The sequence below is a fragment of the Macrotis lagotis genome, chromosome 3 (assembly GCF_037893015.1).
Source record: "Macrotis lagotis isolate mMagLag1 chromosome 3, bilby.v1.9.chrom.fasta, whole genome shotgun sequence".
NCBI lineage: Eukaryota > Metazoa > Chordata > Mammalia > Peramelemorphia > Peramelidae > Macrotis > Macrotis lagotis.
The window spans coordinates 288,134,919-288,160,960 of NC_133660.1; the positions used below are offsets into that span (position 1 = coordinate 288,134,919).

The 26,042-nt window shown below is 34.3% G+C and overlaps 1 protein-coding gene and 1 pseudogene across 1 annotated transcript in view; both read right to left on the reverse strand.

The window, feature by feature from the left end:
- LOC141519417 (ribosome production factor 1 pseudogene) lies at window positions 1-12,894 on the reverse strand (annotated as a pseudogene).
- A 2,721-nt stretch (window positions 12,895-15,615) lies between these two features.
- The window catches only part of LOC141516647 (vomeronasal type-2 receptor 26-like), a 34,549-nt gene continuing 24,122 nt past the window's right edge, over window positions 15,616-26,042 (reverse strand). The window contains exons 4-6 of the mRNA XM_074227650.1: window positions 20,821-21,039; window positions 20,334-20,457; window positions 15,616-16,520 (exon numbers count right to left, since the gene is read on the reverse strand). Coding sequence (XP_074083751.1) covers window positions 15,616-16,520; window positions 20,334-20,457; window positions 20,821-21,039 — 1,248 coding nt within the window. The remainder of the gene's footprint in view (window positions 16,521-20,333; window positions 20,458-20,820; window positions 21,040-26,042) is intronic.

The following is a 26,042-nucleotide window of genomic DNA, read 5'->3' on the forward strand; positions in this document are numbered from 1 at the left end:
TCATAAATGTAATTTTCTTCTACTTATGTCCATTTTCACAAAGCTTATGAGCCATTGATATTCTCCATATTTGGAATATTTTGAAGAGATCTCAGTTTCAAGGTAAAATGTGGTCCAAATCCAAATCTGAAAAATAGATATAATCCTACTGATTAGGAACTATTGCAACTTGTCTTCCAATAAACTGAGTATCATAGGGGAAGAGAGAAGTAACCATATGCCCAATGGAATGACCCTGTCTTCTAAAATTGTTCAGAATTACTTCAGGTGAATGTTGAGTGGTTTCTTTCCCTTTCCTCTCTATCTCCTTGTGGAAATTCTTACATGAGCAGTCGGACCATGAAGCAAATTACTTAAAACAAGTCCATCTGGTATTTTCTGATCTTCATAAATAAGTCAGATCTGTAAAAATCTCAATAGAGTCACTGGAGAGAATTCTTTTCAGAGATAATCCTTTTTGGTAATAAACAGGGGAATAAGGTATAACAGTGGACCACTGTTGGCAGAACCTCACTGATCTCCCACAAGGTCTGTTAGATGTAAAAAAAAGGGTATTTGGAGAAGTCCATCTCTTGATATGAGAAGCCAATTCATCTGTAGCTTCATCTTAAGCAATCTCTTCATCGTTAGGGTCAACTGACACTCATTTTAAAGTCTCTAGTTTTCGATGGTCTTGGGGACTTGGTTTGGTGGTGTCTTATCTCCAAGTGCCTCTATTTCTTTTTTAAGTTTTTTTCTTGGTTATCAAATTTTCCTTTTGTTGCTACTGCTTCCAATGCAGGAAGTGGCATCTCTGCTTGCTCTTGATCTCCGAGATGCTCAACCCCAATGGGAAGGCCCATCTTCTGGTGTCTCCTTTTGGTTCTCACCTCCACTGTTGTCTTTCCCACTGCACACCATGCTTAGGCTCCAGGAATCATAAGACAATTTACTTTTTTATGTTTTTGCAAGCCAATGGAATTAAGTGGCTTGCCCAAGGCCACACAGCTAGATAATTATTAAGTATCTGAGGTCCAAATTGAACTCAGGTCCTCTTGACTCCAGGGTCAGTGCTCTATCCACTGTGCCACCTAGCCACCCCCAATGCAGCCTCAGACTCTTTTTTTAGGATGTGGCAAGGCAAATGGGGTTAATTGACTTGCCCAAGGCCACACAGCTAGGTAATTATTAAGTGTCTGAGGTTGGATTTGAACTCAGGTACTCTTAAATCCAGAGCTGGTGCTCTATCTACTGCTCTACCTAGCTGCCCCTCAGCCTCAGACTCTTAATGTTTGCCTAGCTCTGTGACATTGATCACGTCACTTACCCCCATTGCCTTAAATAAATAAAAAATTTTAAAAAGAGACTTTCTTCAGTTCTTTTTCACCTTAACTTTTTCATTGGCTTTTCATATTTTTCTCCTTGCCTTAAAGTTCTCTCCTATCTTTTCATAGTATCCAAAGTTACCAAAATAAATTTCTAAAAGCACTAGTCTAATTATACACCTCATTGTTCAAAAACTTACAATGTTTTCCTATTACCCTCAAAATAAAATATCTCACTTTAACTGAATCATTCTGGTCTTATGCCAAAAAATCACACTCTCAGATACAGTTATATACAGGGCACATGACCAGAAGCTAGAGATACAAAGGGAAAATAAAAATGAATTCCTTCCCCCGTGATATTTATATTTGATTTTAAAATCATAGATTTTTGAAAAGCATATTATTTTCCCCAAATATGTCTCAAGACAATTTTTAGTATTCAATTTTACAAGACTGTATGTCTCTCCCTCCCTCCTTCTCCTCTCCTCTCCTTAAAATGTTAGTAATTTGATTTCACCCAATGGTCTGATCTGATAGGAAAAAAGATGGAGTGGTAATCCTTGGACTTTGAGTATGAATTCACCTCAAGGCAAACAAAATTAAATGATTTGCCCAGGGTCACACAGCTAGTAAGTGTCTAAGACAAATTTGAACACATGAAGATGAAACTTCCTGATTATCAGCCCAGTCCACCATGCCATCTAACTTTTTATTAATCTTATTACCTTTGGTATTTTATACTAAAATCTAAAATGAAATTATATTCCAATAAAGATATAATATTAATAGAGATAGGCATTTATATGGTTCTTATCAAATGGCAGTCAATGTGTTAAATACTTTACAAGTATTGCATCAATTGATTCTCACAAACAACCTAGGAGGTGGATAGTCTTCCTATTTTCCTCTTTACTGATAAGGACATTAAGGCAAGTAGAGACTCTTGATTGAGATGAAGCAGTAAATATATTTCTGAAACCAGAGTGATATTTGAATTTCCCTGTATTTTATCGGCATCTTTCTTTTTGCTTTAGATGCTACTAATATGCAAACATAATTCATTATATCATAATCTAATTACAGAACATATCTCAAATCAACTATGGATTTCCAACAACAAAATCAAAATATCAATTTTTAAGGGCTATTAGATTCCTTTCAAATTTAGAGCCCAGACTAAAGAGTTTACACATAGATGCATTATTTTATTACAGTCTTTGTTTACCTTACTTTTAATTTGCCATGACAATCCTATTATGTAAAGTTGTGAAATTTCTACATCATATTTTCCCTCAAAATTCTTATTTCCTCGTCAGGTCCCCCCAATATCCTTAATTGTGCATATTTGTTCTTCATAATTTACATCAGAATTTGGGCACAGAAATGGTGGGATAGGATATGAATTCCATTGGATCTCTCTTCAGGTAATCAACCTTTTCATTTCTTAATTAAATATGATTCAGTTTTATGTTACTCCTTAGTTTAAACCATCTTTTTCCTCTTAATTGTCAAGGAAGGGTTTTTAATTGGCAATTGTAAAATAGAAACTGCAAAGTTTTTTTTTCTTGTTTCCTCTGGGATTATGTTCTTTTATCTATTTCTGTCTGTCTCTGCCTCTGTCTGTCTCTCTCTTACTGTCTCTGTCTCTCGGTTTGTCCTTGTCTCTAGCTCTGTTGCTCTTTTTTCTATCTTTTTTATAGTTTTCCTAATTACATAAGAAGATATTTTTCAATATTTCTCCTTTTGAGAGCATTTCAGTTTCTCATGTTTCTCTCATCCTCCATTTCTGATACCTTCTCATCATCCCTCTGCATTTAACTTCCAGTGTTCTAACTATGGAAGCCTGGTCCTGATTTAATAGGCAATTGGCTTGCATATATCAGCAAAGCAATATGGTCAAAAGCTTGAACCTTTGTTGTTTTCAATCAGCTCATCCTCACTGAAAACAATGTGTCTTGTCTCCATTTGTCCTTCATTTTTGTATTGCAGTTACTTTTTATTTCTGCCTCATTAATAACAATGAATGTTTATTTTCATTTCATTATATCATTATGGTCAAGTCAGGAGGAGCATAGACTATTGCTCCAATTAAGATGCTATTTCTTTTATGAAGGACTTAAGGACTTCTTCAAAATTGAATCAATAAAAGGATTTTGATGGTTTCATAGATATTCTGATCTGTTATACACTTTTGCAGTTATTTAAAATTGGATGTCCTTTTCTCTTGTAACCTCTTGGATTGTTCATTGTATAAAAAATATTGCATTTTAAACCGTTCAGTTTATAGTTTACACAATAATTCTATTAACTTTACTAGTTAAGTTTTTTTCCTGAATTTCCAGGATTTTCTAAGTTACACCACCATGAAATTTGAAATAGGGAGTTTTAACTTTTTCTTTTTCTTTCTTTCTCTCTAAACTTCTTTCATTTTGATGCTCTGAATAACATTTCTGGAACTTTTATAATTAATAAGGAAGAGATTTATCACTTTATCTTTATTTCTGTGCTTCTTGGGAAACATTCTAGTGTATGTGTTGTATTCAGTGTTTGCTTTTAAAGAATATATTATTCAGATATAAAGAGTTCCTCTATACATTTGCTTTTGCAGTGCTTTTAAAATAAGTGTTCATTTTTCCTTTTAAGTTTTTTTTTGCAAGGCAAATGGGATTAAGTGACTTGTCCAAGGCCACAAAGCTAGATAACTATTGAATGTCTGAGGTCACATTTGAACTCAGGCACTCCTGACTCCAGGGTCAATGCTCAATCCACTGTGCCACCTAGCCGCCCCTCATTTTCTTTTTTTTAAAGAATTTTTTTTGCATTTAATGAGATTATATATTGGGTCTCAGAGATTTTAACTTTAATGTCATTTTTTTACTCCTGTTGAACATTCTTGTATTGGTTCTATAAATTTGCTTGCAAAGGAAGAATTGTAGATTGGAAGAATCATTATGTATTATTTGAGCTCATGAAAAACTTTGAAAAGCTATTTATTAATTTTTAAAAAAATATTTGTTCTTCCAACTACATGCAATGGTATTTTTAAGCAATCTTGGATTTTATTTTATTCTTTGTAAAGTTTTGAGTTTTACAGTTTTCCTCCCCCCACCTTTGCCTCACCTCCTCCCCTGGCAGAAAGCAATTTGAAAAAGGCTGTACATTTATAATCATGCTAAACATAAATCAATATTGAACTTATTGTGAGAGAAGAATCAGATCCAAACAAAAGAAATAAAACAGAAAAAAAGACATAATGCATAAGAAAACTTTTAAAAACTGAAGAAAATATTAGCTTTGATCTTCATTTAAATTCCACACTCCTCTGGATATAGATGGTATATTCCATCACACATTGTTTAAAGTTTTCTTTGACTAGCATATTGTTGAAGTGAACAAATCCATCATGGTTGATCATGACCCCATGTTGTTGCTAATGTGTATAATATCCCTCTGGTTCTTCGCATTTCACTCAGCATCATGTAAGTTTTCCAGCCATTTTTTGAAATCCTGTCCCTCATGATTTCTTATAGAACAATAGTTTTCCATCATATACATGTACCCCCAATTTATTTAGCCATTCCCCAAATAATGGGAATCCCTCCTATTTCTAATTTTTTGCCACTACATAAAGAACTGCTATGAATATTTTTGTTAATTTTTTTTCACGAATTCAGGATACAGATCCTGAAATGGTATTGCTGGATCAAAGGGTATATAAATTTTTATTGCCCTTTGGGCACAATTCCAAATTGTTCTCCAGAAAGTTTGAATCAGTTCACAACTACACCAATAAGGGATCAGTGTCCCAGTTTTCCCACATTCCTTCCAATACTGATCAATTTTCTCTTTAGTTATATTGGCCAATCAGATTGGTGTTAGGTATTACCTCAGAGTTTTTTAAAATTTGTATTCCTCTAATCAATAATTATTTAAAGCAATTTTTATATGCCTATAGATAGCTTTAATTTCTTCATCTGAGAATTGCCTTTCCATTTCCTTTGCCTATTTTCTTTTTTAAAATTTAAAAATTTTTCTTTGACATTTTTCTTAAGGAGTTCATCGATGGTTTGTTGAATTTCTTTTTCTGACATATGGTTAATTGAATATTTAATTTCCTCTTCTTTTAGCCTGAGAAATTTATATTTTTTTGTAACTATTCATTCATTTCACTTAGATTATCACATTTATTTGCATACAATTTGGACAAAATAGTTCTAAATTATTTTACTTTAATTTCCTTCTCATTGGTAGTGAATTCACCTTTTTCGTTTTTGATACAAGTAATTTGTATTTCTTCTTTCTTTCTTAACCATATTAGCCAGACATTTATCTGTTTTATTCTTTATTTTCATAAAACAAACTCTTGCTTTTATTTATTAGTACAACTTTAATTTTCAGAATTTCTAATTTGATTTTTAATTTGTTCTTTCTCTTATTTTTTAGTTGCTTGCTCAGTTCATTGATTTTCCCTTTATTTTATTCAAGTAATCATTCAGAGATATAACATTCTCTGATGCCTGCTTGGGCTGTATTCCATAAGCTTTGCAATGTTGTCTCATCATTTTCATTGCCTTGAATGAAATCATTAATTATTTCTATAACTTGCTTACTGATTCACTATTCTTTAAAATTAGGTTATTTAGTCTCCAATTGGTTTTAAAGCTATCTTTTCATGGCCCTTTATTGAAAATTATTTTCATTGCTTCATGGTCTGAAAAGGATGCATTCAATATTTCTGCTTTTCTGCATTTGATTATGAGCTTTTAATGTCATAATGCATGATCAATTTTGAATAGGTACCATGTACTGCTCAAAAAAACTTTCCTTTCGGGATAGATTCATTTTTTTCCAGAGATCTATAATATCTGTTTTCTAATATTCTATTCAACTATTTAACTTCATTCTTGTTTATTTTATGATTAGATTTATCTAAATCTGAGATAGGAAGATTGGGGTAGCCCACCAGTAGAATTCTGCTGTCAATGATTTCCTGTAACTCATTCAGCTTCTCCTCTAAGAATTTGGATACCATGCCATGTGGTGCAGGCAAGTTTAGTATTGAAATTACTTCATTGTCTATGATACCTATTAAGAGGATATAGTTGTATTCTTTATCTCTTTTAATGAGATCTATTTTTGCAACTACTTTTTTTTGAGATTACTACCCTTGCTTTTTTCACTCCAACTGAAGCATAATATATTTTGTTCCAGCCTTTTACTTTTAGCTTTCACTCTTTGCAGATGATATGATGGTATGCTTAGAGAACCCTTGAAAACCATCTCAAGAACCCCTTGAAACAAGTAACAAATTCAGCAAAGTAGCAGGATAGAAAATAAACCCACACAAATCATCAGCATTTCCATATGACCCACAAAGCCCAAGAGCAAGATATAGAATAGAAATTCAATTTAACGAACTGCAGACAACATTAAATACTTGGGTGTCTACCTCCCAAGGCAAACCTACAAACTGGATGAACAAAATTATTACAAAGCACTTCTCACACAAATAAGTCAGATTCAAACAATTGGAAAATGTCAATTGCTCATGGTTAGGTCAAGCAGATATCATAAAAATGACAATTTTCCCCAAATTAATTTACTTATTCACTGTCAAACCAATCAAACTAGCAAAGAATTATTTGACTGAGCTAGAAAAAGTAGTATCAAAATTCATCTGGAGCAACAAAAAGCCAAGAATATACAAGGAACTGCTGGAAAAAAATGCAACGAAGGTGGCCTAGCTTTACCAGATCTAAAACTCTACTATAAAGCAGCAGTCAACAAAACTGCCAGGTACTGATTAAGAAATAGAGTAATAGATCAGTGGATTAGGAAAGGTTCAAAAGAAACTGCAGCAAATGACTATATTAATCTACTGTTTGACAAACCCGAAGGTATTAGCTGCTGGGATAAGAACTCCCTATTTGACAAAAATTGTTGGGAGAAATGGAAAATAGTATGGCAAAAGCTAGGTATAGACCCACATCTCACACCTTATCCCAAAATAAGGTCAAAATAAGTACAGGATTTAGACATAAATTTAGTGCAACACCATAGATAAATTAATAGACCTAGAAGTATTCTGTCTATGAGATCTATGAAAAGGGGAGAAATTTATGACCAAGCAAGAAATAGAGTATATTATAAATTCCAAAATGGATGATTTTGACTATATTAAATTTAAAAGTTTTTGTACTAATAAAATAAATGCTTACAAAGTTAGAAGGAAAACCAAATGTTGGGAAACAATTTTCATAGCCAAGAGTGTTGATAAAGGTCTCATTTCTAAAATATGTAGAGAATTGGATCAAATTTATAAGGCTGCAATTCATTCCCCAATTGATAATTGGTCAAAAGATATAAGCAGACAACGTATAAATGAAAAAAATTAAATCTATATATAATCATATAAAATGCCCCAAATCATTATTGATTAGAGAAATGAAAATTAAAACAACACTGTGGTATCAACTCACACCCATCAGATTGGCTAAAGTGACAAAAAAGGGAAAATGATCAATGATGGAGAGGTTGTGGGAGGATTAGGACATCATTGCATTGCTGATAGAATTGTGAACTGATCCAACCATTCTGGAGGACAATATAGAACTATGTCCAAAGACCAATAAAACTGATCATACCCTTTGAGCCAGCAATTCCAATAATAGACCTATAACCAGAAGAAACCATAAAAATGGGAAAAGCCCCACATGTTCTAAAATATTCATAGCAGCTCTTTTTGTAGTGGAAAAGAATTGGAAATTTAGGGGATGCCCATCAATTGGGAAATGGTTGAACAAGTTATGGTACATGAATGTTATGGAATACTATTATTACTTTAAAAAACATGAATGGTTGGCCTCTAGAAAAGCTTGGAATGAATTATAGTATCTGATGCTGAGTCAAGGGAGCAGAACCAAGATACCATTCTAAACATTAGCAACATCATACTGAGTTGATAAACTTAGATGGATGCAGCTCCTTTTAGCAGTTCAGAGAGCCAGGACAACCCTATTTGGCCAGCTATGAACAATTTTCTTCCAGAGGAAGATAAACAAAAGAAGACAAAACAGAAACAAAATTAAAAAACCCCTTCAGAATCTGATGAGCACTACATTTACTTTTAAAAAAATTCTCATGTATTTCTTTCCCTTAATCGTAATTCTTCACATCAAAAATGTCTAGTATGGTTTAATACAATGTGTTATGTACAATATTCACCTGACTGTTTACTGCTAGGAGGGGGGCAGTAGGAAGGGAGAGTGGAAGGAAATTATGTAACACAGATATGCATATGGATGAATGTTGGAAAACTTTCATAACATATATCTGGAAAAATAAAATATCAAATTTAAAAAAGAAAAATCAAGTAGAAAAGTTGGATAAACAAATGCAAGAGATATTCAACATCTTGTTAAAGGATGCACAACAATTGACAGAAGAAAGCAAACCCTAGTAAATACAGTTCAAATGAAAAAAATGGTAAAAGATAACAGATGCTTTACAAACAAAATTGATGAAATGAAAAAAATTATGGAAAAGTTAATTGAAGAAAATTATTCCTGTAAGAATAGGCTGGGGTAAGTGGAATGTGAAGACAAGAATCAGGCAAATAAAATGAAAAAAAATGAGATAATAGAAGAAAATGTAAAATACCTCATAGGAAAAAAAAACTGATCTAGAAAATAGATCCAGAAGCGAAATTTTATGAATTCTTGGATCACCTGAAAGCCAAGGTTCAAAAAAAAGAATCTCATCAACAGCTTTCTAAAAATCATCAAGAAAAACTGCCCTAATATCTAAGAAACAGAGAGCAAAATGGTCATTGAAAGAATCAGCCAATCACCTCTTGAAAAGGTTCCAAAGTGAAATTGCCATGTCAAATTCTGGACTTATCAGATCAAGGAGAAAATCGTGCAAATGGGATACAATCAAACACCAAATAATCACAGTCAGGATAAAGTATGACCTGATAGCATCAACATTAAAGGATCAAATGACTGGAATATGATTTTCCCGAGGGCAAAAGAACCTGGATTTTAACCAAGAATCAAGTACTGAGCAAAATAGGGCATACTCTTTTGGGGGAAAAGATGGATACTCAACAAAATAAATGACTCTCTAACTTTCCTGATGAAAACAACCAGAGATGAACAAAACATTTGATCTTCAAACAGAAGGCTCAAAGAGATACATGAAAAGGTAAATGGGGGACAAGCAGAAAACTAATTTTCAATTTGATTAAATAGTTTACACCCTATATAGAAGAAAGATTCTCACAACTCTTGAGAACTCTAACTCTATTAGAGGGAACATACTTAAACTGAAGTTATGGACATAATTGTATTTTGATGCAATGATTTAAAAGTTTGAAGACATTGTAAAAATGAGACAATGGGAGAAAGGGGGAGGCAGAAAGGGGTAATTTACATCATATGAAGAGGCACAAAGGGCCTATTTCAGTACATGGAAAGATGGAAGGATTTGAGGATTGCTTGAATCTTAGTCTTATCTGATTTGACTCAAAGAAAAAATAACAATATAGTCAATTGAGTTTAGAAATTTTTCTTACCCTTCAGGCATTAAGAAGGAAGGGGGGAGGGAAGGAGGGACTGATAGAGGGAAAGGAAGAAAGGACGGGACAAGTAAAAGGGAAAAGGGAGAAGAAAAGGAATGGATGATAGGCAGTATTCAGAAACAAAACACTGGTGAGAAGGCATAAGGTGAAAGGAGAAAGAAAAATATAAATGGAGGGAAGAAAGGAGGGAGGGTAATAAAAAGGTAGAAATTATAACTGTGAATGTAAATGGGATGAACTCTCCTATGATACTGAAGCAGTTAGCAATATATTGTTTAGCAGAAACAAATTTGAATCAAAGAAATACACACAGAGTAAAGCTAAAAGACTGAAGTCAAATATTTTATACTTCAGCTGAAGGGAAAAGGCAAAGGGCAATCTTTAACTCAGAACAAACAATAGCAAAAATGGTTCTCATTAAAAGGCATAAGGAGGGGCAGCTGGGTGGCATAGTGGATAAAGCACTGGCCTTGGAGTCAGGAGTAGCTGGGTTCAAATCCAGTCTCAGACAATAATTACCTAGCTGTGTGGCCTTGGGCAAGCCACTTAACCCCATTTGCCTTTCAAAAAAAAACCTAAAAAAAGGCATAAGGAAAGAAATTACATTTTCATAGAAGGTACCATAGATAATTAAGAAATTGCCATATGAAGTATGTATGCACCAAGTGGTATCTCATCCAACTTCTTAGAGGAACTAAATGAGTTACAGGAAAACATAGCAAATCTATACTGGTGGGGGACCTCAACCTTCCTCTCTCAAAATTAGATAACTCTAATCATTAAATAAACAAGAGTCAAATTAAGGATGTGAATCAAATGTTAGAACAGTAAGATATGGTGGTCTTCTGGAGAAAACTGAATTGGAATAGAAAAGAATAGACCTTTTTCTTGACAGTACATGGCACCTACACAAAAACTGACCATTTATTAGATCAGAAAAAAGCAGAAAGGTAGAAATATTAAATGCATTATTCTCAGCTAATTATATAATAAAAATCAAAAGGAACAGGGAAAAATAAAACAGATCTAATTTTTAAAATAAGTGGATAAAACAGCAAATCATAGAATCAATTAATAATTTCATCCAAGACAATGACAACAGTGAGACTAAATATCAAAGTGTGTGGGATACAGTCAAAGCAATTATAAAGGAAAAATTTAAATGTCTAAAAGATTTCTTTAATAAAACAGAAGGAGAACATCAGTGAATTGGGTGTGCAACTAAAAAAGCTGGAGAAAGAACAAATTAAAAATCTACAATTAGATATCAAGTTGAAAATTCAGAAAAATCAAAGGAAGTAATTTAAGAAAATAAAAAATTAAAAAAATTAACAAATACAATAAAAGTTGATTTTATAAAAATAGATGACAATAAAATAGATCAACCCTTGTCTAATTTGATAAAAAAGAGAAAGAAGTAAGCTAAGTTACCAGTATGAAAGTTGAGAAAGGTGAATTCACCACCAATGAGTTAGAAATTAAAGTAATAATTTGAAACTATTTTGTCCAACTATATGTCAATAAATTTGAGAATCTCCATAAATGGTTGAAGACTTATAAAAACATAAACTGCCCAGGTTAAAAGAAGAAATTCAATACCTAAATAAATACATATCAGAAAAAAAGAAATTGAATAAGCCATCAATGAATTCACTAAAGAAAAACCTCCAGGATCAAATGTATTGACAAGTGAATTCTAGCAAAAATTAAAAGAAGAATTAATTCAAATTTTATATGAACCATTTAGTGAAAAGAAAAGGTGAAGTAGTTCTGTCAAATCCCTTCTAGGATCCCAATATGGTGCTGATACCTAAAGTAAGAAGAGTCAAAGCAGAGATAGAAAATTATAGACCAAATTCCCTAATGAATATGTATACAAACATTTTATTTTATTTAATTTTAATTTTTTCTTTTGCTGAGGTAATGAGGTAAAGCAACTTGCCCAAGGTTACACAGCTAGGTAATTATTAAGTGTCTGAGGCAGGATTTGAACTCAGGTCTTTCTGACTCCCGGGCTGGTGCTCTATTCACTGTGCCACCTAGCGGCCCAGGTTGTAAAAATTTTAAATAAAATATTAGCAAAGTGATTACAAGTTATCACTAGGATGGTGCACAACGATCAGGTAGGATTTATAGCAGGAATGCAGGACTGGTTCACTATTTAGAAAACTCTCAGCATAGTTGACCTTACCAATAACAAAGCTCACAGAAATCATATGATTGTTTCAATAGATTTTGAAAAAGCTTTTGATAAAATACAGCAAACTTTGCCATTAAAAACATGAGAGATGATAGTAATAAATGGAGTCTTCCTTAAAACAATGAGTATCTATCTAAACATCAAAATGCATTATATATAAAGGGAAGAAGCTTGAAATAGCAACAACTATTAGTTTAGGTATAAGAAGCTATTCAGATTTGGTTTCTTTCTCTCCTTCTGAATTAAAGTCTTCATTTTTAATTTATCAGTTTTCTGCAGTGTTTCTCTTCTTGGTTGCTAACTTTTGCTGATTTTCTTTATGTTCCTTTTTTTCTTCTGGGTGACGTTTTGCCCTCTGATTTCTCTTTCCCAGGTGTCTTTTTTTTGGGCTTAGGTTCAGATTTTGTAAGGACTGGTTTACCTGACTAATTTGCCCAGTTCACATCAGGATCTTCCCTTACTTTGTGGACCTTCCTTGTGTATCTTGTTTGTGCATGTGTATCAGTTTCATCTTTCCAGACATTGGAGGGTACCTGAAGGGGAAGCTGGGGTCTGGAGTCAGAGGGAAAGGACTGCAACGTTGAGAGTGCTTTTGAGCAGTGGGGCTACTGGGTCTTGCATTCCTTCTCCACTGGGCTACAAGGACCCTCTGGGTCTTCTCCTAGGGTAGAAATGAGCTCCTGCAGGTCTTCACCCTTTTTTAATTCATTATAATCTACCTTTCAGGATTTGGATGTCATATAACCTGATAATCTGGGAAACCCATAGTCCATTGTGCTTTTACCTGTGAGATGCAGGCAGGGCATCTGGATAAGCCATTAAGGAAACTGTGTCAACTTCTTAGAGAACATCTAAGGAAGACACAACCTCTACTGTGGACACAACCCACCCCTCCTGGGTTACTGGTGTCTATCTCCTACACCTTTGGGCATCCTAGTCTGTTATCCAGATGGGGACTCTTAAGGGCAGGTTCCTGCTGTCTCTTTAGGACCAACATTTTCTCTTATCTCTTATCTCCTCCTGTGGAGGAGAACAGCAGATGAGGAAGAGTTCTCTGCTCCAAAGGGGAAAAGAAGGATAACAGCAAGGGAGGAATAATAAAGAGGGGACAGCAGAATGACAGAATTTATGCTGAAAACCTGGAATTGGGGAAGCATCTGTTTCAGTTGCTCTCCAATGGAGTCCATCCCCTAGGTCTTCGAGCCAGGAATTTATGAGGTTGGCATCTGCTGACTTTTCAGGTCACCCTCATGATGACTTTATGTACAAGAAGTCCCAACTGCTGAAGCACAATGAAGGGTGGATCATTCAGGGCTCAGATGCTGAAGAGGACAAGTTCCCAAGAAGCTACTCTGACTATGGCATTTGAACAATGAACTTCTCTTTCACCTTGGGTGGTACTTTCTTAGGATGAATAGGTATCAAGGTATCAACTAAAGAACAAAAAAAGCATTAAATTTTCCTGGAAGTATTTGCTAATATAGTAGCATCTTTGTTTTGTGTGCTTTCTCACTTTGCTTTCCTAGAATGAGAAGACTCTTGTTCAATGGCTCACCCATTTCCTCAGCTTTCCCCTAAATGACATACACTGTGCTAGGACACTAATGTTCAGGGTCACAGAAAGATAGAGTGAGGGAAGAAGATGCATGAAATTAGATTGAAAATGGACCACTATATTACATCTGGTTTACTCCCTTTAGTTTTCAGAGAAACAATACCAAAATGCCATCAATTTTGGAGATGGAAGAAATAACACAAGAATTTTTTTATTCCCATCTAAATGGATAAAAGGAGGAGAGAAAAGAGGAGATTTCTTATAGTTGTTGGCTTTGGAATCTTGAATGGAGGATAGTGATCCATTGCTCAGTCTTTTTTCCAGTCTGGCTGACAGCCCAGGGGGTGGTCTGGTTACTTTTCACCCCAACTGAAAGGAGTCCTTTGTTTATCTTGCTTCCCCCTTCCATCCTATTCTTGCTATCCTCAGTCCACATCCTGCTAAGTTTCCTCCCACATCTCAGAGTGCCAATCTCAAGCATCGTCCCTTTCATGTTTCCTCTATCTTTTATCAACTGAAGGGAATGCGAGTAGAAAGATGCGTATTACACAAAAGTTATCTAATCCAATCCTATCATTTTTATGGAGAAGAAAATTGAACCACATACCAAGTAAAGGATGGGTTAGGAAGTGTCTCAGAGGTTACTTTGTTAAATATTATTTCATGCCATTTTCTTATCTTCATTCTTTGCATTTGACTGTAAGATACTCTGAGGAATACCAGCCCACTAGATACTTTCAACGATTCTTGCAAGAAAAGAGGAAGTGAGAAATATTCTTTAATACAATGTTAGAGGGGAAACTGGATGGCACAATGGATATAGCACCAATCCTGGAGTCAGGAGTCCTGAATTCAAATTTGACCTCAGACACTTAATAATTGCCAATCTGTGTGACCCTGGGTTAGTCACTTAGCCCCATTGCCTTGCAAAAACCAAAAAGAAGATACTGTTAGTATGTAAGAACCCAACAAGGCTTCATTTCTACATTTCTCTTTTTTATTGTAAATATTAAATGTTAGCAATAGGAAAATTTTAGCAGAAGGTTCCCATAAATAATGATCCTTGGAGAAAGAAGGAAGAATTTGGAAAATACAGAGTAAGGCATTACCACTAATGACTGATGTGAAGACCCTTCAAAAACTTGGAATGCATCGATCATCAAGCATTTACATAGAATTAATAAAGACATGGTGAAAGAAACTCAGATTGGAAATGTGAGAGAATCTTAGAGATTCTCTGATCCAAAACTCTCTTTTTAAGAGAGAAGCAAAGATCATGTGTGTGTGTGTGTGTGTGTGTGTGTGTGTGTGTGTCTGTGTGTGTGCGCACGCGCATTAACCAGAATTGTTAAACATAAGTTCAGTGGCTTAAAATCTGAATTCTTTCCACTTTCCTAAATGGGCTCTCCAGTACCTCTTCCTTACAAAGTATGTTTATTGTGTGCATGTCTTCATGACCCTATCTGGGATTTCCTTGGCAAAGATCCCAGAGGGATTGGTCATTTTCTTCTCCAGCTCATTTTGCAGGTAAGGAAACTGAGGGAAACAGAATTAAAGGACTTGCCCAGATTCACAGAGCTTACTAAGGACATATTTGAACTCAGCTCCTCTTGCCTTTATACTATATCCCATATCATCAACTTGTCTGCTTCACAGAGAAGACAAATATTTTTATTTATTCTCATTTTATATTAAACCCCCTTATTCCAAAAAGTAGGATTTTTCTAAGGACATGCAGTAGATAAATGATGGCACCAAGATGTGAAATGGTCTATTTCCCAGAAAAGGTATCTTTCTAGCACTTTCTTCTCACATTAGATTGGGTGACAGAATCTCAAATTCAAGGTACTTTTTAATGCTTTGTTAATGAATATGTATTTTTGCCTGTCAGAAAAAGTAAAGAGAGAGAGAGAGAGAGAGAGAGAGAGAGAGAGACTAAAAAGTGAGGAAGAACTTGTGAAGACTTTACGTCTCAGGAATTAGCTTTCTTTTTCAGCATCCCCAGAGTATTCCTATCTGGCCTCAGAAGGACCACATAGCACTTGGGAGCAAATATGCAGGTGAGAATTCCAGCACTGGAGGCCAAGATGGAAAAGATCTCCACGGCCACCATAGCCTTTCCCTTGGTGCTCTGATATGTGGGCAGAAAGGAGATCCAGACACTACAGAATACAAGCATGCTGAATGTGAGGAACTTGGCTTCATTGAAAGTGTCTGGAAGATTCCTGGCCAAGAATGCCAGAGAGAAGCTCCCTAAGGCCAGCAAGGCTATGTAGCCCAGCACACAGTAGAAGGCAAGGATGGAGCCCTCATTACATTGAATGACAATAGATCTGCGTTCAGAGTGTTTGTCCATCTCAATAAATGGAGGATGTGTTCCAATCCAGATGCCACAGAGGCACATTTGGATAAGAGAACAGATAAAAATGAGAGAATAAGAAGCTGTGGACCCCAGCCACCTCCGGAGCCTGCTCCCTGGCTGGGTGGCCCTAAATGCCAGAACCACCGTGATGGTTTTGGCTAAAATGGAGGCAATGGCCACTGTGAAGACAACTGCAAATGTGATTTGTCTCAAGAGACAAGTGGCAGAGGTAGGGCGGCCAATGAAGAGCAAAGAACAGAGGAAACAGAGGATGAGGGAGATGAGCAGAGTGTAGCTGAGGTTGCGATTATTGGCTTTGACTATGGGGGTGTCTCTGTACTTCACAAAAACTCCCAGGACCAGAGCAGTGAGGAGGGAGAAGAAGAGAGCTGCCCAGGCCAGAGTCATCCCCAGAGGTTCCTCATAGGCCAGGAAGGTCACAATCTTGTCAAGGCATCGATCCCTCTTCTTACTTGGGTACTGATCTTCAGGGCACTGAAGACACTGCTCTGCATCTGCGAGCAACATATTAAAAAATAAAAAAAATCTCATTGAATCCCCTATTGAACAGAAATTTCTATTTATCATAAAGTTTAATTTTAGTAATTCCACTTGAAATAGTCTCATTTTATACTTTTTCTTACAAGTCAGAGGGACAAGAATTCTAGAGAATAAATAAGATTAAACACATATTTCAGTATCTTCATATCTCCACACATGAATAATGTGATGAATGTATTACTTCCCCTATCTTATGTTTGCTAAACAAAACTTTGAATTGGCTTTAATGCTTTCTAATATAATATAATATTACTGTTGTGAATTCTAGGGATACTGATCACCTTCTGAAGAGAGCATTTTATTTTATTTTATTTCAAAATAAAAACTCACAGAAATATTATAGCCAAATTCCAGAACTCTCATGTCATGGAGAAAATATTACAAGCACTCAGAAAGAAAGAATTCATATATCATGGAGTGACAGAGTTACACATGATTTGGCAGTGCCTACATTAAGGGCTCATAGGGCTTGGGATATGATATTCCAGAAGGCAAAAGGGGTTAGATGATAACCAAGAATCAACTACCCAGCAAAATTTAACACCCTCTTTCAGGGGAAAAGATGGACATTCAATGAATTAAGAGACTTTGAAACTTTTCTGTTGAAACGATCAGAACTGAACAGAGAGTTTGATTCTCAAGAACAGGACACAGGTCAAGCAGAGAGAGGATGGAATAATTTTAATATTTCTGCATGGGAAGATGATACTGATAACTCATATGAATCTTCTCCCTTATTAGGGCAGTTAGAAGGAATGTATCTATCTATCCATCCATCTATCTGTCTGTCTGTCTCTTTCTCTCTCTCTCTCTCTCTCTCTCTCTATATATATATATATATATATGTGTGTGTGTGTGTGTGTGTGTGTGTGTGTGTGTGTGTGTGTATACATCTGTGCCATCAAGTTGTCTGCTACATAGACATATATATATATGCATATATATATATATATCTATTAGAAAGATATAAATATAAATATATATATATATATATTAGGAAGATATAAAGATATACTTAATGGGAAAGAAAGGAATGTGCTAGGAGAAAGGGGAAGGAGAGCTGAAATGTGCTAAGTTATTTCACATAAAAGAGATAAGAAAAAGTTTTTGCAACAAAGTGGAGGTGAGGAAGGTGAGGGGGAATGCATGTTCCTTACTCTCATGGGAAATGATTCAGAGAGGAAATAACATAGACGATGAATTAAGTATATAAATCTATCTTTCCCAAAGGAAAACAGGAGAGAAAAGGGCATGGAAGAAAAGTCACGGAGGCAAGGGAGGGAGGTTAGGTGATAGAAGACAGGGAAGATTTGTAGGAAAGGATAATCAGATAGATCACACTTTTGAGGAGGGACAGAATGAAAGGAGAGTAAGAATAGGATAAATGGGGGTGGGGAGGAATAGGATGGTGAGAAATATAGCTAGCAATAGCAACTGTGGGAAAAATATTGAAGGAATTTCTCTAATGGACTTATGATAAAGAATGTGATCCATCCCACAAAGAGCTGATAGTATCTGAATACAGACTAAAGCACACTTTTTTATTTTCTCTCACTTTATTTTTCTTGAGATTTCTCTTTGTTGGGGGGGGGTACGCTTTCTTTTACAAAGAATACTATTGTAGAATTGTTAAACAAGGCTTGAACAAAATAATGAACCAAGAGAAAATTGTATACAGTAATAGCAATATTGTTTTATAAATGACTATGAGATAATAAGTTATTTTGTCTATTATAAATGTACAAATTAACCATAAGGGACTTGTGAACTAAGACACTATTTACATCCAAAGAAAAAACTGAAAAGTATAAGCATGTATAAAGTAAATTTATATGTATGTGCATATTTGTGTCTAATGGTTAGCCATTTCTAGAGTGGGAGGGAGGGAAAAAGAAACAAATTACATGGTAATTTGTTGTTTATTTGAAAGGAAAAGAAAGTTGTGCATAGTAGATATGCAGTTTCATGTATACTCTTCTTTTTGAAATTATATTATGCTATGGAAATGCTTGTTTTATTCTATAAATTAAAAATAAAATTTTAAAAATCCCTAAAATAAAGTAGGGTCTGGGGAGACTGATCCAAAACAAGAATTAGTGGTTCTCCCTCCCTTGCCTTCATTTCTGGATAGATTTTATGAGGCAAATAAAGTCCAATACCCAGGGAAGCATGAAACACAAGTGATATGGTTTTACCATTATTATTAAATAATTATTCAAAAATTTTGAATAAACTCAAATAATCCAGAGTGATTCATCTAAGATACAATTCACCCTTTGCAATTTGGATTTATATAGTAATACAAGAATAGTTTAACATAAGAAAAAAATGCATTAAATTAAAAATTTCCCCCCAAAATGGAAAAAAATCTCCTATTACATGCAGAAAAATACGTTACCAATGCAAAACACTGATTCTGAAAAAAACACACAAGTAAATGTAAACAATATACTGTAAATGTAAAAATGTAAATTTTATATCATAATTATAGAGCTATAAAAAGAAAATATTGGAAGCAAAGATATACGTTTACATCTTGTCCATAAAATATAGGAATAAAATTAAGATGACAAATCTCCTCCTCTTTATTGGTATAGTAAGAGAAATGTAATTAAGAACATTAAAATGAGAGTAATTGAAAATAAAGATAGAAAAAGAATGGTAAAACTATCAATATTTTTGAATTACATTGTCCTTTACTTAGAAAATCCAAAGGAATCAGTGAAGATAACACCTGGGAAATATACTAGAATCATCATATAATGGAAAACTCCATAATGTTGAGGGAAAAAGGAAAGCAACTTCTAAATAACAATGAAGTCCATGAAATAATCTATGGAATCTATTCAAAGTTCTTATATTAATTCAATTATAGAGTGCCTCTTAAGGAAATGGGGGAGTCTATTCTCTTGGCTTGATCATAGTGATATAAAATCCTCCCCCCCAAAAAGCAACAACAAATGAATGAAAATAATAAAAATACAAAGATTCTAAGAGACAGAACTAAGGCGTGACTGCAATACAAAAATTGGGGACAGTTTACAAATGGAGACAGGACATTGTCTTCAGTGAATCATAAACTGAGTAAACAGCAACAACAAAACTTCAAGCTTATAAACATTGATTTACTAACCAATGCACACCAGAATTTTACAAATTAGGATCAGACCTCATCCACTTTGACATTGAACTCCAAATATAGAGAATGGGTGGGTGTCAGAACTTTATACAAATTTTGGTGAACAAAATTAATAAACAAATAAACACACACACACACACACACACACACACACACAGGTTTTTAAAAACAAACTAATTCCCTAGTATAGTCTGGTTAATCTTTTCCCAAGGAATATTTTCATGAAAACTACCTGCAATGGCCAAACTCCTCCTCTCAATACAAATTCATCTTTATTTAGGTAATGATTAGATTTTATGTTTTGATTCATAAAATTTTATTTTGAGGATGAAGCTTTAGATTCTTTCCTGCTTAACTGGGGAAATTTAAAATAAGACAATTGTAGTAAAATATTGGTGAGTATTTTTTTTGCAAAGATTTATTCGTATCTTGAATAAGAGGAAGCTACTAATAGTTACAGGAATGACCAAAAGGCATATTGAATAAAAGTGATCGAATAAATAGAGCATTACCAAAATCATTTTGGCATGTAAAGTTCACTTTAGGTCCAATTTCCAAAAAAACAAAAAATAAAAATACAATGTCTATAACTTTGGAAGAAGGATGTTTTCTATCATTAGGAACCCACCTGTCTGGTTGGAAATCTGTCCTTCAGGGCATGGGGTGCAATCAAAGCAGCAGATGGGCTGACCTTCACGGAATGTCTTCTTAAATCCAGGGCCACAGTTCAAACTGCACATGGACCTAGGAGTCTGTGTTTCCCCCAAAGGGAAAAATATCATTGTAAGAATGAGTACTGGATGATATATGAACTGAGGCCATGGTGATTGCAGGCTTTCAAATTTGACAACTTGATTGGGGATATTTCAAGATTCTCTTTGTAGGAAGTTTTCAGATCATTATGTAAGTGATTTGAAAATTATTTGAAAGAAGCACTGAATATTGGGACACTTTCTTAAACAGAATAATAAAAGAAAAATAAGCAGATACCAACTCCCTGTCACAGTCATTTCCAGAGTCTTTGGGGAATGACCTGGTGTCAGTAAAGGAATAACAGTATTCAGGACTTTAAAAAGTTACAGAGATAAAGCTCATATTATTCTCTGGCCTCCTACCTGAGAGAAATCTGCTGGCCAGTCTATGTTTTCTTCATCAATGCTGAGTCCCTGACCATGAGGAATCACTTCACCCACTTTCACCAGAGTCTCCATCTGATCAGGGAAGAATTTAAAATTCAGGATGTCATATGCCTCGGCACTTGTCCTGGCTCCCTCTCTGCATGGTGTATCACTGGTACTATTGACAGGACTGATGCACTTCAGGAAGTGATGGAGCTGAAAGCAAGAAAAATTTGTTTATCATTGGTAAAAGAAAGATTCATATTCATGGCCCAGTCTTGAATCAATGTACAGCTTCTAAAAGTTGTCATTTTCTTGTTTATTCAATTTTTTCTTTGTTTGCTCCTCTTAGACCTCTGCCTTTTTTCTCCATATTTCCATAAGAAAACATGAATAACAGAAAAAATAACTATATCAATAAACAATTATGTATCATAGATATTGAATTTAACTTAAAATATGTTTCATCTTATTTCACCAAATGAGGAATTTCTTCAAACTATCTCTGATATCTTGCATTCAGAATTCTTATCTAATTTGTGGTCACAGAGAACTTAGCACCTTCTACATTCAGAAGGTTTACTAAATTTTGTTTTGCTTTTTCCCTTTGGATTGTGAGAGCCTTCAAAAACTGAGACTTCATGGGGAGGCTAGGTGGTGCAGGGGATAGAGCACCGGCCTTGGAGTCAGGAGTACCTGGGTTCAAATCCAACCTCAGACACTTCATAATTACCTAGCTGTGTGGCCTTGGGCAAGCCACTTAACCCCATTTGCCTTGCAAAAAACTAAAAAAAAAACAACTGAGACTTTATTAGCCTTTCTTTGCATCCCCAGAACTTAACACATTTTTTTTATCACCTAATATCATGCTTAAGAAATGTATATTGACCTGATTTCGATATAAAGGATGATACTATTAGACAATTAGAAGAGCAAGGAATAATTTACTGGTTAGATTTATGGAGCAAAGGAGAATTTATGATGGAGATAGGGAACAGTATGAAATGCAATATGGATAATTTATATATAATATATATATATATATATATATATTTCCTTTTTAGGGTTTTTGCAGGGCAAATGGGGTTAAGTGGCACATAAATGTAATGGAAATTTATTGTTCTATAAGAAAAATCATTAGGCAAATTTCAGAAAAAAAACTTGGAAAAGCTTACATAAATTGATGCTGAATGAAGACAACAGAACCAAGAAAATATTGTCCACTATAATAGCAAAAGTGTGGGATGGAAAAACTGTGATGCATTTTAATCCTCTCTGCAATACACTCATCAAAGACAATTCTGAAAGGTCTGTTATGAAAAATGCCATCCATATTCGGACAGACCTAGGGAATTTGACTACAGAACAAAGCATACTATTGTCACTTTTTAAATTTTGCTTTGTTTTTCCTTCTGGTAATTTTTCCCTTTTTCCTTCTGAGTTTTCTTCCACAATATGCTTAGTAAGAATATATATACATAACACAATTTTACATGTATAACCTTTATCACATTATTTACTATTCTAGTGTGGCAGAAGGGATGGGTATAAAACTTTACAAAAATGAGTGTTGAATATTCTCTCTGTATGTTATTGGAAAAATAAATAATTACTTCATAAAAAATGTGTATTGATGGGTAGATTATTTGGGATACAAAAATCTTACTACAAAAGTCTCTTTAATAAAACTATGTTCGTCATGAGTTTCTGAAGTAATTGATAAAGTAAATGGGAATAATGGGCAATTTGACATTGAAAGTGATGCAGTTCATAGAAACAAAGGAACAGTAAATACAAATGATTAAGAGATTAAAAAAAATTGGAAAATCGGTGATGTAAAAATAAATAGGAAGGAGTTGCTTCCAGTGGGAGAAGTTTGAAAAAAACATATAATGATAAAATGTAAAAAATGAAGCCAAAGAATTTGAGGAAGACTTGAAAAACAGATACTTCCATTAAAAACTAGAAAATTCTTTTGCATATACAGGATCTTGATTGCATAATTGAATGGAATATATTGAAGAAATTTTCCCAGAGAGAATGAAAATGGAGATAGAAATGGAGAAGGATAAAAAAAAGAAATGAAGTCTACATAGTTCTCACTGAGAAATGTTGTGGTAAGGTTTCAGTATTTCCAGGGGAAAGAAAGAATTTAATAGACCAGAATTAATAATACATGTTGTTGTTCAGTTGCTAAATCCTGTACAAATTTTCATGACCTCAAAGCCCTCCGTCCAGTATGTTTTAATGTTTGCCCAACTTAATATTCATGTTTTTATTACACTATTTATCTTTCTCATCCTCTGTCATTCCCTTTTTCTTTTACCTTCAATCTTTTCCAACATCAAGATCCTTTCTGATTTTCTTATTATGTGACCAAAGTATTTAAGTTTCAGTTTAAAGATGTGACCTCCCAGGAAGAATCGGTATTAATTTAATCTGCACTGATTTGATTTCCTTGCTCGACAAGAGACTCAAGTCATCTCCAGCATCGTAATTCAAACACATTGTTCCTGCAGCTTTCCTTATAGTCAACATCTTGCAACCATGCATTGCCACATGGGGAAAAAGCAACTATAGCTTTGACTACAATGTCCTATATATAACCAAAGCTTAATTCAAGAAATAATCACATCAACCACAGTGAGATAAAACTTCTTAGATGAAATGCAGTAGTCCTTGGAGTAAATAAAAGAATGAGAAAAACTACAGGGTATCATCTCAAAAATGACTGCATGATATCTACTGGAATCCAAGTCAACCTGCTCAGTATCATAGTAATTCAATTCTTTGTTTCAGCAAGTGATAGTAAAGAGGCTAAAGTTTATCAATTGTATGAAGATCGCCAATGTTTTCTATAAATAATACCAAAAAAGTCATATTCTTCATAGGTGTTAACAAAACCAAAGTAGGAAATCAAAAGAGAATTAGAATAATATAAGCAAGTTTGGCATTGTAATATAAAATGAAGAAGAAAGTCAATCTATAATACAAGTTTTCTTATCCAGTTCAGTATATAAGAAAGTAAATAAAATATAATAAAGGAATAATTAGATGATCTTAGCTTTCTAAATTGCACATATAGCAACAGCATATATATATACATATATATATATATATATGAACATTTTTATGCACACTTGTGGTATCTATAAGTATTCATAATCTTTGAGAGTGCCAGAAATCTAAGAAAATGGAGCAAAGATTATGAAAAATTTAGGCACCACTAAGACAAAGTATCCTTAGTAAATGTCCAGAAAGTGGATAATGAAAGAATCAACACCATTTGTAGGGGAATAAATTATTATATTCTATTTAAGGTACAAGAGAAAAAATAACTCCAAAACAAAGAATCGATCAATACAACTAACAGTAAAGTATAAGAAGAGAAGAAAGAACCCTGAAGAGAAAAGAAGGAACTGTGACTGAGTATATTTACTATATATATATCACAAAAAAGTCTATGCTAATGAAAACATGGGTTCTGCTGTACACAGAAAATTATTAAGAATACTGACTCAGTAAAAGAAAGTCTATGAAGTTAGATCATTCAAATTTGCTCGAGCAAGAATTACAGAGCAGAGGCAGCAATAGAGCTGAATTCTGTCACTATTCTTCAGCAAACATGCACCAAAATAAATTCTGGAACAACATAGTCAATGAAAATTCATGAAGAGTCATTTTGTAGAAGCAAGGAAAGTGGACATGGCAAAAATAAAGGTGCTGTAGATGCACTAGCTTCAGGAACTCAGCCCCAAGATGCTCCAGAGTAATGGGGAGGACGTGTCTTTGAGACCACAAACAAGCAGGGATTCAGAGCACGGTTCAGAGGCAGAGGACTCTGCTTCTGTTTCCAGTTACAGAAAAACAGTGGTTCTTCCTGGGTCAAGAGCAAATCCCAGACATAAAGCGCTATCACAGCCCTTCTCTCTTGAGAACAAAAACCTTAGAAACACCTCTGACATGGAAACCCCAGAATTATTTGAAATAGTGCAAAGTTGCATCCCATCCCAAGACTACAAGGTCAAATTTAGGCTAAAATTCAAAATTACAAAATAGTCCAGGAAAATCAGAGAACCAAAACATAAGCTGATTACAAAAGGCTCCTTTGGTGACAGATAATAGGAAGACACAAACTGCAAAACAGTATAAAAACAACAAGCAGCAAAGGTCCAAATGAAAATTTGAGGTAGATACAACATCATCTAGAATTCTGGAAAAAATAAGGTAACTTAATGAGATAGGAAGGGTAGTGAAAAAAGAAATGAGCGTGATACAAGAAAGTGACCTTAGTAAAAGAGGCACAAAGTGTGATGAAGGAAAATCATCTTAAGAAATAGAATTAGGGGCAGCTAGGTGGCGTAGTGGATAAAGCACCAGCCTTGAAGTCAGGAGGACCTGGGTTCAAATCCGATCTCAGACACTTAATAATGACCTAGCTGTGTGGCCTTGGGCAAGCCACTTAACCCCGTTTGCCTTGCAAAAAAAAACCTTAAAAAAAAAGAAATAGAATTAAGAGCAGAACCAAAATGACCAAAAAATGTTGATGCATTATGTATGCTATATCAATATTTTCTCCAAACAGCATTCCATTAATATCTCAAAAGCAATTCTTGAATTGCAGAACCAACAAAACAAAAGGGGAATGGAATATTTTTCCATTCCAGAACAATTTTGAAGGTCTGTCTCATATCAATGGGAATGAAGTACAGTGCCAAAGAGCTCACCCTGCACAAGCTAACAGCTCTCTCCAACATTCACTAGCAAAGACACAGTGACGTTTTAATAACAAAAATACACCCCTAAGTTTTTATTGATTAATAACTTTCTGGCAATCACTTAGTGTGTGGGCAGTCTTTTTTCCTAATCAATCAATAAAATAATAAATGAACCCTGATTTCTTGCAAAAAAGAAAATCTATTTTATAATTTTACCATGAGTAAACATGTTTTTAACATTTAATAGTTTAATGTTTTAATATTAATTGTCATCATAGTAGTACTTAGTTGCCTTTGTGACAGCACTAGCAGTAATAATAGTAGAAACATTATTAGTAATAGTGATAGTAGTAATGATAGCAGCAGCAGCAGCAGCGGCAGCAGCAGCAGCAGTAGTATAGAAAGAGAAAAGAAGAAATGATATCCATATCATCATCATTATTATTGTCATATGCATTTTACCTGCGTTCATATTCTATGTATAATACAAATAAATGACAT